General features: G+C 59.8%; 1 protein-coding gene across 1 annotated transcript; it reads right to left on the bottom strand.

The window, feature by feature from the left end:
• Positions 1–425: 425 nt before the first annotated feature.
• Positions 426–8697, bottom strand: XIRP1 (xin actin binding repeat containing 1). The gene is made up of 4 exons (XM_051979275.1): positions 8536–8697; positions 5322–5359; positions 931–5077; positions 426–524 (listed from the first exon to the last, which is right to left on the bottom strand). The coding sequence occupies exons 3-4, from the start codon at positions 5074–5076 to the stop codon at positions 516–518; spliced, it is 4155 nt and encodes a 1384-aa protein (XP_051835235.1). The 5' UTR covers position 5077; positions 5322–5359; positions 8536–8697; the 3' UTR covers positions 426–515.
• Between the last annotated feature and the right edge of the window lie 5599 nt (positions 8698–14296).

Raw genomic sequence — 14296 nt, 5'->3', positions numbered from 1 at the left:
GACCAGCACCGCCGTTTCTGCTCTCTCTGGGGGTCTCTGGCCGGAGGTGGGGCCGGGGAGATGAGCGCAGGGCTTCTGGGGGGCCAAATCTGCTCTCTCTGGGGGTCTCTGGCCGGGGGCGGGCCCGGGGAGATGAGCGCAGGACTTCTGGGGGGCCAAATCTGCTACTGCTCTCTCTGGGGATCTCTGGCCGGAGGTGGGCTCTGGGAGATGAGCACAGGGCTTCTGGGGGGCCATCTCCGCTCTCTCTGGGGATCTCTGGCCGGAGGTGGGCTCTGGGAGATGAGCACAGGGCTTCTGGGGGGCCATCTCCGCTCTCTCTGGGGGTCTCTGGCCGGGGGCGGGCCCGGGGAGATGAACGTGGGGCTTCTGGGGGGCCAAATCTGCTACTGCTCTGTCTGGGGGTCTCTGGCCGGGGGTGGGCCCGGGGAGATGAGCGCAGGGCTTCTGGGGGGCCATGGCACAGGAAAGAGCGTCGTCTTCAGGGCCAGCTGGAGGTGGGAGCTGGGCACCAATCACAGCAGCTGGGGGGGGAGGAAAGGCGTTAAGGGCCTGTGGGCCGGCGGCGGGGCTCAGCGTGGGGCTGCAGACCCTGCGGGCCGCGTCCTGGTAGATAAGGGCTGCTCTGATGTCGCCTTTGCTCACGTTCATACTGGCCTTGCCCAGAGACTGCAGGGCGGCCTGCACGCAGCCCCTGGGCCCTTCCCCCTCTGCTCCCGAGCCCGTGTCCGGGCCCCCGGCCCTTGGTGGGGTGGGGGCCCCTGGCAGGAAAGTCCCTGCCTGGGGCCTGGCTTCCAGCTCCCCCTTAGCAAGCGAGGGCCCAGCGGGGGGCATGAAGGTGCTCACGGCCTTGGCCGAGTAGATGCCATCCTGAATGGGCACCCTCCCCCCGAGCGACCCTTCCACTGGCGCCTCCTGACCGGCACTGACCTTGCTGCGGACCCCGGGGGTCACTAGGACGCTGGGCATCGACGCCCTGGAGATCCCGGGGGCCGGGCTGCCCGGTGGGGCTGGCTCTGGCGGCCTCCCATCGCGGAGGGGCTCCCGGGTCGGGGGCACGGCCTTCGGCTTGTGCTTGCCCTGCATTTGGTGCTGGAGGCTCTGGGCCTCGGCCGTGGCCTGCCGCAGGTTCTGCATGGCCACCTGGAGGTCGGGGCCCGGCACGGCCCCGGATGGGGCGGCCCGTGGGTCTCCGGCAGTCACGGGGGGCTTCTGCGGCCCCCCAGGCTCCCCCGGGGCCGCCCACGCCTCCTTGCTCGGAAGATGGGCCCCTGTACCCCCGTCTGGCAAGGCCACGTGGATGACCTTCTTCTCCGAAGCCGCCGTCGGGGTTTGGCATGGGGGGCTCGTGCCCTCGGCGGGACCGGGGCTCTCGGTGGGCGGCTCCCACTGCAGGCTCTTGAGGGAGCTCAGATCCCCCTTCTCGATGCAGCTGGCTAACAGCTGGACGCTGCCCCTCTCTGGGGCCCCGGGCGGGAGCCGGAGCGAGTAGACCAGCAGCTTCACCAGGCCCCCCTCGGTCTCTTGGATCACCAGCCCGGTTCTGGTTCCGGAGGGGGCCCAGCTCCAGGCCAGCAGGTCCCAGACCTCGTGCCCGCCGTCAGCCAGGGCGGAGAGCGGCAGCGGCTCGGGCTTCATGCGGCCGGCCTCGTCCTCCCGCACCAGCAGCCCCTGAGGGTCCATGTCTGGGCCCTGCGTGACCCGGCGGAGGATCCTGGGAAGCTCCCCCAGGACCAGCTCCTCCTTTTGCACCCGAGGCGGCTCCTGGCCAGGGCCGGGCAGCTGGTACTTGGCCATGCGCACCGTCCGCGCCGTGTGCGCTTCGATGAGGATGCCCGCTCCCTGCAGGACGCCGGGGCCGCTGTGCAGCTTGCGCAGGGTCTCCCCGGCCGCCGCCTCCCTCTCCTCCGGGCCTCCGGCCTTGTGGGCGTCCGCGTGGCCCAGGGGCTTGCTCTCGAACAGGCGGGTGGTGCCCTTCACGTCCGCCGCGGGCACCTGCTCCCGGGGGCGCCCCTCTTGGGGCTCAGGGTCGCGGAGCCGGTCCAGGGGCGTGCTCTCAAAGAGCCACGTGGTGCTCTTCACGTCCGCTCGGGGCAGCTCCTCGGGGGGCGCCTCCTCCGGGGCCGCGGGCTCCCGCAGCCGGTCCAGGGGCTGCGTCTCAAAGAGCCACGTGCAGCGCTTCACGTCCCCCCGGCGGCTGTCCTGCCTCTGCACGGCCGGGGCCGGCTCGGGGGCCGGCTCGGCTCCGCCCTTCAGGGAGTCCAGGGGCCGGTTCTCAAAGAGCCAGGTGGAGGTGCGGACGCTCCCCTGCTGCACGTCACTCACGCTCACGGTGCGCACGTAGCCGGCCGCCGGCCGTCCCGCGGCCTCCGGGGGGCCCGGCCTGGCGGGCTCCAGCGGCTCCGTCTCGAACTTCCAGCGGGCGGCCCTGCGCTCCCCCTGGCGGATGTCCTCCTGGGTCACGGCCCGGAGCACGAAGACCTCCTCCCCGCCTCCCGGACCGTGGGCCAGCGGCCGGGTCTCGAAGATCCAGCGGGCGCCCCGGGAGTCCGCCTGCTGCACCTCTTCCTTCCTCACGGCCGTGACCTCGTGGAGCCGGCCCTGGCGGTCCGGCAGCACGTACAGCGGCTGGCTCTCGAAGCGGAGGGTCTGGGGGGAGCCGGGGCCCCCGTCCGCGGCCTTCTTCTCGATTCTCAGCAGCTCCGACTCGTCCACGTCGTCCGGGAGCTCCCCCAGGCAGCCGGTCTCGAAGACAAACCTCTTTCCCGCGGCGGCGGCGGCCGGGGCGCCCTTCTCCGGGGGCATCTCCCGGATGCCCCCGGCCTCTGCCTGTAAGTGGTCCATGGGGCAGTTCTCAAAGAGCCACGTGAACTTGCGCACCGAGCCGCCCTGCGCAGGCACGGCCGCGGCCGCGGGCTCCTCCCTCCGGCCTCCGGCCCCGAGCGGGCCCTCGAAGGCCTCCTTCCTTCGGGAGACCTGCCCGATGGGAATCTCCACGCGGCTGCAGTAATGGACGGGGTCCTTGCCCCCGAGAGCGTGAGCGGGGAGCGGGGGCTCCGTTTCAAAGACGTGCGCCTCTATCTGTTGGTCTGTGCTGGGCAGGGAGGCCTGTCTGACCTGCAGGTGCTGCTCCCCCGGCCCCCCGGGCCCCTCCCGGGGCTGGCTCTCAAACATCCACGTGTAGGATCGGACGTCGGACTGGGGCCCGGCGCCCGGGACCTCCGACCCCGAGTCCCTGGCCAGAGCGTGGATGGGATGTGTCTCGAAAAGCCAGCGGATGGTCTGCACGCTATGCTTGGGGGGCGCCGCCGCCGGGGGCTCCTCCTCTTTGCCCTCTTTCTCCTGCTGCTGCCGGTGGATGACCTCCAGGGGCTGTGTCTCAAACAGCCAGCGGGCGCTGCTGACGTCCCCGGCCACGACCTCCTGACGGGTGACCCCCCGGATGACGTCCACCCTCTCGGGACTCTGGCCCAGCCGGTCCAGGGGCTGCGTCTCAAACATCCACCTGGAGCCCTGAACGTCGCCCCCGACCACCTGTTCCCTGCTGACCGAGGTCAGAGCGTGGAGGCCCCCGTGGCCATCCTGGATGGCGTAGAGTGGCCATTTTTCAAACAGGGCCTGGCTGGCTTGTACCTGGCCGGCTTGCACCTGGCCGGCAGCCGCGCCCTCCCTGGGCTTCCTCTCCTCCGCCGGGCCGGCCGGCTTCTCCTGCCCGATGCTGTCCAGAGGGAGAGTCTCAAACAGCTTCTTGAAAGCCTTCACGTCCCCCTTTGCCTCCCCGTCCCCGGCGGGGGGCTGGCCGGGGGCCGATTTGGAGGCGCCCTCCGCGTCCCTCCCGTCGCCCTCCGGCTGCCTGACTTGCTGCAGGCGCCCCACCTGGACCTCCCGACTGGGAGTCTCCAGGGCCCGCGTCTCAAACAGCCACAGCGTGGATCGGACGTCCCCTCCCACCACGGCCTCCTTGGCGGCCGCGTCCCCTTGGGGCGCGTCCTCGCCCTTCAATGTGTCCAGGGCCCGCGTCTCAAACAGCATTCGCTGTTGTTGGACATCAGGGCCGGGGGGGACGAGGTCCGGGGAAGGCTGGAAGTCCTTCTCGTCGATGGTCACCTCTCGGATGGCGTCGAGCGGCTGCGTCTCGAAGAGCCAGCGCGTGTTGCTGATGTCCGGCCGGGCCGCCTCCTCCAGGGAGATCCCCCTGATCACCCGCACCTGACTCGGGTCCCGATTGATGGCGTCCAGCGGCTTGGTCTCAAACAGCCAGCGGGCCGTCCTCACCGCGGTGCTCTGGATCTCTTCCCGGCAGGCCGCCCGGACCTCGTGGATGCCGCCCTCGGCGTCCCGGATGGCGCACAGGGGCTCCGTCTGGAAGAGCTTCACCGTGGTCTTCACGTCCCCCTTCAGCTCCTGGATCTCGGAGCGCAGCTGCAGGGGACTTTGCTCCTGGGCAGAGGCTGCCCGGCCCAGGCTGTCCAGCGGCCTGGTTTCGAAGAGGGTCCTGGTACCTCGCACGTCCCCGCCGGGCAGGGGCTCGCGGAGCACGGCTTTCTGGATATCCGTCTGACTGGTCAGCGCGTCCATCGGCTGGGTCTCGAACAGCCACCGGACCGTCCGGACGTCCCCATGGATGGGCTCGGGCTTGGCGGGCGCCTGGTCTGAGCCGCCGAAGGAGCCGTCCTCGAACTTCCTGGACGTGGCCCGCACATCGCCTCCGGGGACCGCCTCGCCGTCCGCCAGCCTCTGGGGGGCCTGGTGGTCCCCGATGGCGTCCAGACTCCAGTTCTCGAAGATCCAGCGCATGGACTGGACGTCCCCTTCCGTGGGCTCCTCGGCCCCCAGGACCTCGGCCAGGTCCTCGGCCACGGCTTCCTCCAGATTCTTGCGCAGCTCGGGGTGGATGTGGCGGTAGAGCCTCCGGAGCTCGTTGGCCTGCCGCTGCTGGTAGAACTTGGAGAAGGCCTCCTTGGGAGGGGGCAAGGGCAGCTCATCCTGGGCGGGGGGCAGCGGCGGGCTCAGCGCGGCTTCCCTGGCGCCTGGGAAGGTCAGTGTGGATGCCTCCTGGACCTTGCCCTCGGCCATCCTTGTGGAGAGAGAAGGGGAGAGGGTGAGGGCGCGGGCAGGGGCGCAGGGGCCGCGTTAGTGGGGACACAGCACACGGTTAAGCTTGCCCTGCTGGGGGAGCGAGACGCCACCCGCCTCGGGCCGGGCCCTGCCAGCCAGGGGATCCCTAGCCAAAGGCCCCCTCTGCTCGGAGTTCCCTGGCCTCTGCAAAGGGGTCTGTGCCCCCAGCATGCACCGCGCCACACGCGGTCAGGAAATCCTACCTGCAGGCGCTGGGGTCTGGGGCTCTCTCTCAGATGCTCTAGAAAGAAGGAAGGTAAATGGGAGTGACTCATGAGAGGAGGGAACGAGCCATCTCTGTGTCCTTTCCCCTTTCTTCCCAACTCCAGAATCTCCCACACCCCCCAGAGGCTCCCATCAGCCTCCTAGCCATCTCCCCTCCAACTCCGTGATCTCGGAGCACCCCTGACCCTCGCTCTCTTCTTATCTGCGTCTGCGGGAGCGGGTTCTGGGGGCCGCTCCCTGGCCCGAGTCTCCCCACCCGGGAAAGGACGGCTCTTAAAGTGGCTCCCAGCCCGCCATGGACTCCCGAGAGGGAGCCTCCGGACGTGAGATTCTTCAGATGCTTCTCGCCCGAGAGGGAATGGCAAGCATCCCGTCTGGCCGGGGGCTGCCCGGAAGCTCCTCAGCGGGCTCCTCGGCCTTCCCGGAGGCCTTGACCCGGGCGTCCTCCCTGGAAACCGGCCTCCGGCCCCCGCCCGCCCCATCCCTCCTCTGGGTGACAAGTGTACAAACCAGCAGCCGGAGCCGCCTGGGAAAGAATGAGAGGCACGCCGCCTCCCCTCCCCCCGAACACCAAATATAGGCTCCCGGCTCGCCCTGGCACTTGGGCGAGGAATGCTGCCCCCCCCAGACAGAGCCAGCCCCGCGGGGGCTCCTGGCACAAGCTCCCATGGGGACGAGGACCGTTGGATCCTTACATCCCCCCTAACCTGCCTCCCAGGTGTCCCAGCAGTGACGGGGGCAGAGAGCTGGACAGACACGGAACAGGGCATGGGAGGCAAAGCGAGCTCTTCCCTGAACCACCCGCCCTTCCCCCCCACCTGACCCTCCCCTTCCCCCCTGCCTCAGGCTCAGCTGACTGGTCTGGAAGTGCTGCTGATCTTGGGTCCCCGGGCTGGCATCCATTCCCCTGCCTTGGAGAGAGGAGGGCAGGGAGGCAAGAGAGCCGAGCTCAGGAGGTGGGGGTCAGGGCTGTTGCCACTCAACTCCCAGAGCTACTGCTATCGCTCTGGGGGCTCCCGAGCCCCGCCTTCTGAGGCAGCTTCAGATGCAGTGACCTCTGGTAGTGGTGGGGACACTGCCCTTTGGGGTCGGGGAGGGGGAGGCAGAGAACCCAGGCGGCTGCCAAGGTGCCACTTGGGTGGCTGTCTCTGGGGAGGGAGCGGTTGAGCACTTCTTCCTACTTTCACTGGTCTTGAAATATTGACACCCTAGAGCAAAGCCCCAACTGCCACCCCCTATTCTCTGCACTTTAACTAAGCCAGAAAATTCTCTCAGGACCCAGTGGCACAAGCCATTCCCTCGGCCTTTCGCTGGCCGCCTGGTCACGTCAGGCCGGCCTCAGATTCCTCCATGATGACGAGCCCTTCGGGAACCACTTGGAGTCAAACTTCCCTTTGGAACTAGGGCCGTGACGACTGCGGGCTCGGAGGCCTCAGGCCCCCCATAGACATTATCCTAGGTCCCTGGGGTCCCAGTTGCTCCCCACCCGCCATTCTTGGATACTTGAGCACTTAGAGCAACACTGCCTTTCGGGGGCTTGTCAGCAACAGAGAAGGAATTCAGAGTCGTGGGCTCCCCCGTGCCCAGCCCCCCAAGGGGATGCTCGGGCGCCTCCTGCCCGGACTCCCCAGCGTCCCCTCCGAACTCAGCGGCCGAGCAGCCTCTGCCCCCCTCCCGCCTCTCCCTCAGCCTACCTGGCTGCCTCCCGGTCAGATCTGGTGAGTCACTGCCATGGGTGCCCCGGGTACCGGCCCTGCCCGAAGGCTCTGTCTGGCCCGAGCCCCGCCCCCACCCCGCCGGCTTTCACACTCACTGGGCACCAATAACAGCCCGGAGAGCTTAATCGAGGCTGTGAGGGCTGAGAGCCAGGGGCTGGAGGTCAGGGGGAGGGGGCTCTGCCCTCTCAGTGATCCCAGGAACCCTGGATCCCGAGCAGAAAGGGGACTCGGGGACCACTGATGACTCCTCCACCGTGAGCAAAATGGGGGCACCCAGAGGGGGGAGTAGCCCCAAGTGGGAGTCGTGGCCCGGGATTGGCATCCGATTGTCTGACCCCAAAGGCTAGTGCTAGTACCTGGAGGGAAGGGCAAGAAGCTCCCCTCCCCCATGCAGCCCCCTTTGGGGTGGAGTAGGGGGTGCCAAAGGAGCTATTCTTGGGGCCAGAAATGTAAAGACTGTCATCCTGGACAGCTGGGAAAGTGTGAGTCAGGGGAGGGGCCTGCGTGGGGAGGGGGCTTGCTTTAGGGGGCAGCCAGCGAGCCCCTCCGGGCTTCTCGGACGAGCTGCCTCAGCAGATTCTGGGTGCCCAAAGCCTGCGCTTCCCAAGCTCCCAGCTGAACTCAGCAGGGCCGGGGATGGAGAGGGACGGGCCCTCCCGGCTAACCTCGCTCTTTCCCGGACCAACCAGCGACCGAGGGCCCCCCTTCCTCCCTGGGCATTTCTGGAATGCCTCGAGGGACCCAGCTGAGCCACTGCAGGCCTTCTGGGAGGATTCTGGGAACACGGTCTAAGTCACTGTTGGAGGGATTGCTCCGAGTCAGGCCCCAGGGCCCAAGCCTCCTTGCTTCCTCTTTACCCAGGCTGCCCCCTCTGAGTGCTCCCCCCTCCCAGCACCTCTCCAGCTCGGAGGACTATCCCCTTCAATCCTGTCTCTCCCCTGCCAGCACAGAGTCCAGCTTATGGGCTCTGGATGCGCCCACGGTGCCTCGATCCTTCCTTTCCATCTGCGCCTTCTCCAAAACTCAATAGAGGTCCATGCTGCTGGGGGGAAACCTGGGCCCCGGAGCTGCCTGGGAGACCTCCTGGCCCCCCCCACCTCTTTCCATGGTAGGGTAGATAATGGAGGCAGCCCTTACTTAATGGGAGCCAGAGAGGCTGGAATCTGTCCGTATGTCCAGTCTCCAGATCCCTAGACCGGCCTTTGACCCCCTGGGCCCCTCACCTCCAAAGCCTAAAGGTCTTGGGGTGGAACAGGAGCGGGACCGGCCTTCCCACCCCCAGCCGTCAGAGCCTGGCCTCCCGTTCCTGGCTCTGGGATCTCAGAGTCTGGGGGAGAGTGACCTCCCGGCCTCCTGGGCCCTTTTCCGCCTCCCCGAACTGGCTTGGACACAACCCGAGACCCAGGCCCGGGGGACACAGCCAGGGGCCTGGAAGACGAGGAGACGCTGATCAGATCTGCCCATGCTCACTTACTTCGGGGGCCCCGGCAGCAACGAGGGCGGGGGTTTCCGGAGATGCTGGGTCGCTCTGGGGGTCCCTGGGTCCTCAGGAAAGCCGGCTGGAGGGGCTCTGGCCCTTGTCTGCTCCCGCTCTCCGCCGTGACCAGCTCCTGGGTCTCTATGGCCTGCGGCGCCCGACAGCTGCTTTTATCTGCTCGGGCCAGGCTAAGTTGGGAGCATGAAGCTGGTGGGCTATTTTTAGGGATTGTGGAAGTCGCTCTTCCATCCGTCTGAATCAATCATGGGTCTCTGAGCTGGGCTGGGGGCCCGAGCGTCGGGTGGAGGAGGGGAGGCCAGGGAGAGGGCCTCATTCATAGAAAGCCTTGTCACTCTGCGCCCGGTCACCGGCCCTGCCCGTGGGGGACACTCAATCCGGCGGTGACTCAAGTCCAGAAAAAGGGGCCTGGTCACCTCGTGGGAGGGCCCCAGACTATTTGAGGGCGATGAATAAGAAGGGGCCTCCTTCGCCCGGCGTGACCCGTCCCCACCCCTCCCTGGGACAAATCCTAGCGGGCCTTCGGGCCCAGCCCGGACTTCTGCTGTCCAACAACAATGTGAAAAATGTATTTCATGTTCGCTATGTGTGAGGTCTGGCTGAGAAATGAGGATGGCAGGTGTGGGGGGCACGGGGAGGGCCCCCCCTTCGGCTGGCGCCCTCTGGGGAACATTCTGCCAGGAGGAAGCTAATAGTTCCACTGCCCTGGAGGGGCAGATCCTGGAGAACTGGGATCACTGGTGGGCACCGTAGTCTGGCTGTGGGCGCCGTAGCCTGCAGAAAGTCCCCAGGAAGGCACTGGAGATGGGGAGGGGTCTCGAGATGGGGCCCCGAGAAGACAGGATGTTAATGGGCTTCATGGATGTGAAAGGCTGTTGTGTGGAGGAGAGATTAGCTTGGATCTGATTGGCCCTGGGCGGAGGGGGGGGGGGGGCTCAGGTTCATAGAGTCTTCCAGGGTCAATAGCAGGAAAACAAGTGAGGTTCCCCATGGGGGCCGTGGTGGTGGGGAGTGACTTCTCCCTTCAGTGGAGATATTGGAACTTCTCAGAAGCTGGAGGGCATGTTGTAGAGGAAGTTTGTTTTTTTAATTTTTATTGAAGCTTTTTATTCTTAAAACATATGCAAGGATAATTTTTCACCATGGACCCTTGCAAAACCTTGTGTTCCAATCCCCCCTCCCTCCCTCCCTCCCCAGATGGCAAGTAGTCCAATATATGTTAAATATATATGTTAAATCCAATATATGTATACAATTATCATGCTGCAAAAGGAAAATCAGATCAAAAAGGGAAAAAAGTGAGAAAGAAAAAAAATGCAAGCAAACAACAAAAAGAGTGAAAATCTATGTTGTGATTCACACTCAGCTCCCACAGTCCTCTCTGGGTGCAGACGACTCTCCATCACAAGATGGCCTGAATCACCTCATTGTTAAAAACAGCCCCGCCCATCAGAATTCATCATCCTATACTCTTGTTGCCGTGTACGATGATCTCCCGGTCCTGCTCATCTCCCTCAGCATCAGTTCCTGTCAGTCCCCCCAGGCGCCTCTGACATCATCCTGCTGGTCGTTTCTTACCCAACAATAATACCCCATAACTCATGCAGCCACTGCCAGCTGAGGGGCAGCCACTCACTTTCCAGTTCCTCACCAGCACCCAGAGGCCGCCATAGACATTGTGCACACGGGGGTCCCTTTCTGTAGAGAGACTCTTAGGGCAGGTTCAGGTTCCCAGAGCTGGACTTAGGCCAACGCTGGGCCACTGGCATTCTGGGACTTCCCCCCCACCCCCGTGCCCAGCCTCCACCCTGATGGTGTCTGCCTGGTACCATTCTCGGTTCCACGTGTGCCATCCCAATTTGAGGACGAGGGGATCCCCCAGCGTGGAGCTGAGGCTAGAGGCCCGGTCAGCTCTGTTTGGCCGAAGGAGGGATGGCAGAGTCCGTAGAAACGATATTAGCCCATGGCTAATTGGGGACCGACCCTCTTATCTGACAGTCCAGGAAACTGAGGCCCGAGACGTCACACGGCTCTCAAGCAACAATGAATTAACAAGCATAACTTAGGTGCCCACTTACGCCCAGCACTATGCCAAAGGGGGAGCCATCATTCTACCTTGAACCATTAAATGGAGGTGCCAGCCCCCCTTTTCTACCACAGTCCACATCCACGTCCCCCCAACCTGCCATCATTCCTCCGAATCCATCTGTGGTTCTGGACTTGAGGCAGTTGCCTGTTTGGGTCCATTCGTCAGTGGGGAGGGCAGCGGGGTTAGAGAGCCTGGGGCTCCTCGTGCCTTCCTGTTCTTGGGCCTAGGTGCCCTGGGATTTGGCTGCTATTAATATCCCCGTAGTCAGATTAGACACGGCTGGCACCGACATTATTGTTCCGTGAATCCAGACTCGGCCTGATTTGCCAAGGTCACACTGTCAGGGAGCAGAGGGCAGGGGCAGGGGCAGGATCCAGGCCTGGGCCCTCCTGTCTCCAAGCCCTGACCTCCAGCAGCTTCCTGAGACTCTATGCCAGGGCGTTCCTTGTTGCCAGCCTATGAAGCTGCCCTCACAGCTAACGTTCCCAACTGCCCCCTGCTCCACTGATTTTCTCAACCTGCACTGCTGAGCTGCCCGGACCAGGCCAGTGAGTTTAGGAGGCTGTTCACACAGGAGAGAGGAGAAACTGAGCAAACTGAGGAGTGCCAAAGAAGTGGGCTAAGATGGGAAGCCTGGGGGGAAGAGAAGGTCTTGAAGTTAGAAGTCCCTTTCTGCTGGCAGACCTCGGGACCCTCTCCGAGACGCCGCTTACTCAGCTACACAAAATGAGGGGGCTCGGGTCTGCACCCAGAACGAGACTGTGGGTCTCGTGTGGGTCACAACATGCTATTTTCACTTTTTTGGTTGTTTGCTTTTTTTCTTTCTCATTTTTTTTCCTTTTTGATTTGATTTGTGAAATATGCATAGAAGAATTACACATATTTAACCTCTATTGGATTATTTCCTGTTGGGAAGGGAGGGAGGGAGAAAAATTTGGAACACAAGATTTTGCAAGGATGAATGTAGAAAACTATCTTTGCATGGATTTGGAAAATAAAAATCTATTATTTAAAAAAGAAAAAGGCAAAAATGAGGGGGCTCAGATCAGATAGTCTCAGTTTCTTTCTAGCTGTGAATGGGCAACCCTGGCCGGTCCCCAAGCTATTTCTCAGTGCGTCTTGAATCAAGTCCACAGTGGTACTGGATTTTGAGGTTCAGATGCAGCTTCTTCCTGTAGGATATTGGAGGTTACTCCATCTCTCTGGCTCAAAGTTTGCTCTTCTATAAAATGGCTCTAAATTTTCAAACTTCAATTTTCTGGCTCTAAATCTATGATTTCATTCTTTCTTGACATCAGGATCATCTGGAGAAAGATTCCTTCTTAAACTCAAGAAGATCTGGGCTGGAGTCTTCTGTGTGGCTGTGTGGACAAGTCACTTAAGTTACCTATAAAATGAGCAAGGTCTCATCTATTCCTAGAAGGTCCTTTGAGCCAGGCAACTCCCTAAGATTATAAATGACAGCATTTCCACCCTGGGAAATATATTAATAAAATTACAAGTCTGGTTAACCCCCCCCTTCGCACCCCTCAGCAACTCTAATTCTGAAGTACAAGCCCAAGTGCCTGGTTCCCGTACTCGACTTCCTCAGAATTATATCTTCCACGCTAAAACACTCCTACTCTGATTTTGGATTTGCTCTCTCCCTATCCCCCATCCTATTATAAGTATTTTGGGTAAAGTCCATTGGCTTATTCTACAATCCCAGGGTCACCCTCTGCCAATCAGGAAGTCCCTGGAATGTAGGGGGCATGCAAATTTGGGGGAATATGTTCCCATGTAAACAAAAAGCTTATTAGATAGCCATTTCATTTATCTAAAGGATTTAATTATTTGTTTGAAAAATGATAGTTTTTTTTCCAAATACATGCAAAGATAGTTTTCAATATCTACCTTTGCAACACCTTGTGTTCCAAATTCAAATCCCTCCCTCCAACATCTTCCCTCTTTCCTAAATAGCAAACAATTCCCTAAACATGTGCAATTTTTCTGAACATATTTCCGTATTTATCATGTGCACAAGAAAAAAAAATTAATCCATTTTCTTATCATCTGTAGAACAGAAGAATTCACCTCAGATTCAATTCACTCCAAAGGTCACAAAAACAATTTCTTCCTTTCCCAGAATCCCATGGGGACAGAACTATCTTCCTGCTGCTTCTTTTTGTGAACTGTTGCTCTCTACCACATATAATGTGGATTGAGGTCAGTCTGGGGCTAAGGAACAGAGACTCTCCATTTATAACAAGCAGATAAAGGGACCTGGACATTATACATGGAAGATAGAGCTTTTGGTTTCATCGGCGCCTTCTCTAACCACTTAGCACTAACCATCGTAGGCATTTGAAGATAAAATGAAAGCCAAAACAAGATATAAGACAAGAATGGAGCTTCTGCCTCCCAGATCAGTGTCCTTTCTAGCATATGACCTCAAGAATGACAGTTCCAATACAAGGGAAGCTAGGAAGTGGAGAGCTAGGGAGATGTTCAAGGTGAATGTCCACATTTGGTTATTGTTAGGAAGCTTGTTACTTTTTTCAAGTTCCTGCTCTTGTGGGTGGAAACAAGAAGTCTTTGGTCCAGCATATCTTGGAGGGAGGCAGTATGTGGGAGCAGTGACCCAGGGAGAGTTCTTCTGATTTTCTTTTCTGATTCTGGCAAAAGGGGACACAACCTTCCCTAGTGTCCAGAACTCTGGATTTGAAGCCAGCGAGACTGGGTTCAAAGATTACCTCATACATTTACTGGGTGACTCTGGGTAAATTGCTTATTTTTTAAAAATCCGATTTTTCTCACTGGCAAAATGAAGATACTATCAGCATCTACATCACATGGTGATCGTAAAGATTAATCATAATCCATTGTCAAAGGCATATCCCATTGAAGGTATCCAATAGACAGTTGGATATTTGAGACTGGACGTCCGGAGAGGTTAGGTTTGACTGAATCAATTCTGAGAATCAGGTGTATAATGATGATCAATGGATCAATCTATGGGTGCTGATGAGATCACTAAACCTGCTTTCCATGCTCAGTGCCTGCATCTCTGTTCCTTATTCTTACTGTCTTTGCTTTCCCTTATGGTCTCCTCCTTCCCTCCCTTCTCAAAGGAGGAGGTGTCCCTCCTCCTAAGCCAAAGCTAACCCCTTCACTCCTGCCTCTGATTCCATATTGCCCTGGATCCTCAGGGGTTTGGCTTCCTGGAAAAAAAAAAAAAAGGCATAGACCAGAAAACCTGTCATCCTTTAAAAAGGAAAACTGCTCTTCTCTTTTTCAGAGGAAAAAGAAAGTTGTCTCAGGCAAAGCTCTTTTTTTTTTTTTTTTTTTAAATAAAACTTCCTATTTTCAAAACACAAGGCTAGTTTTCCTTCTTTTTTTTTTTTTAATTAGAGCTTTTTACTTTCAAAGTATATACATGGATAATTTTCAACGTTCACCCTCACAAAATCTTGTGTTCTGAATTTTTTCCTTCCCTTTGTAATCCAATATATGTTAAACATGTGCAATTCTTCTATACCTATTCCCACAATCATCATGCTGCACAAGAAAAACAAGATCAAAAAGGAAACAAAATGAGAAGAAAACAAAATGCAAGCAAATAACAAAAAAGAAAATACTATGTTGCGATCCACGCTCAGTTCGGGCAAAGCT

This window comes from Antechinus flavipes, chromosome 1 (assembly GCF_016432865.1).
Source record: "Antechinus flavipes isolate AdamAnt ecotype Samford, QLD, Australia chromosome 1, AdamAnt_v2, whole genome shotgun sequence".
In the NCBI taxonomy this organism is placed as follows: domain Eukaryota; kingdom Metazoa; phylum Chordata; class Mammalia; order Dasyuromorphia; family Dasyuridae; genus Antechinus; species Antechinus flavipes.
This window is presented reverse-complemented; position numbering and strand designations above follow the sequence as displayed.

What these genes read in the sequence shown, in the direction of transcription:
- XIRP1 (XM_051979275.1), bottom strand. Translation starts at nt 5,076, where the DNA reads ATGGCCGAGGGCAAGGTCCAGGAGGCATCCACACTGACCTTCCCAGGC.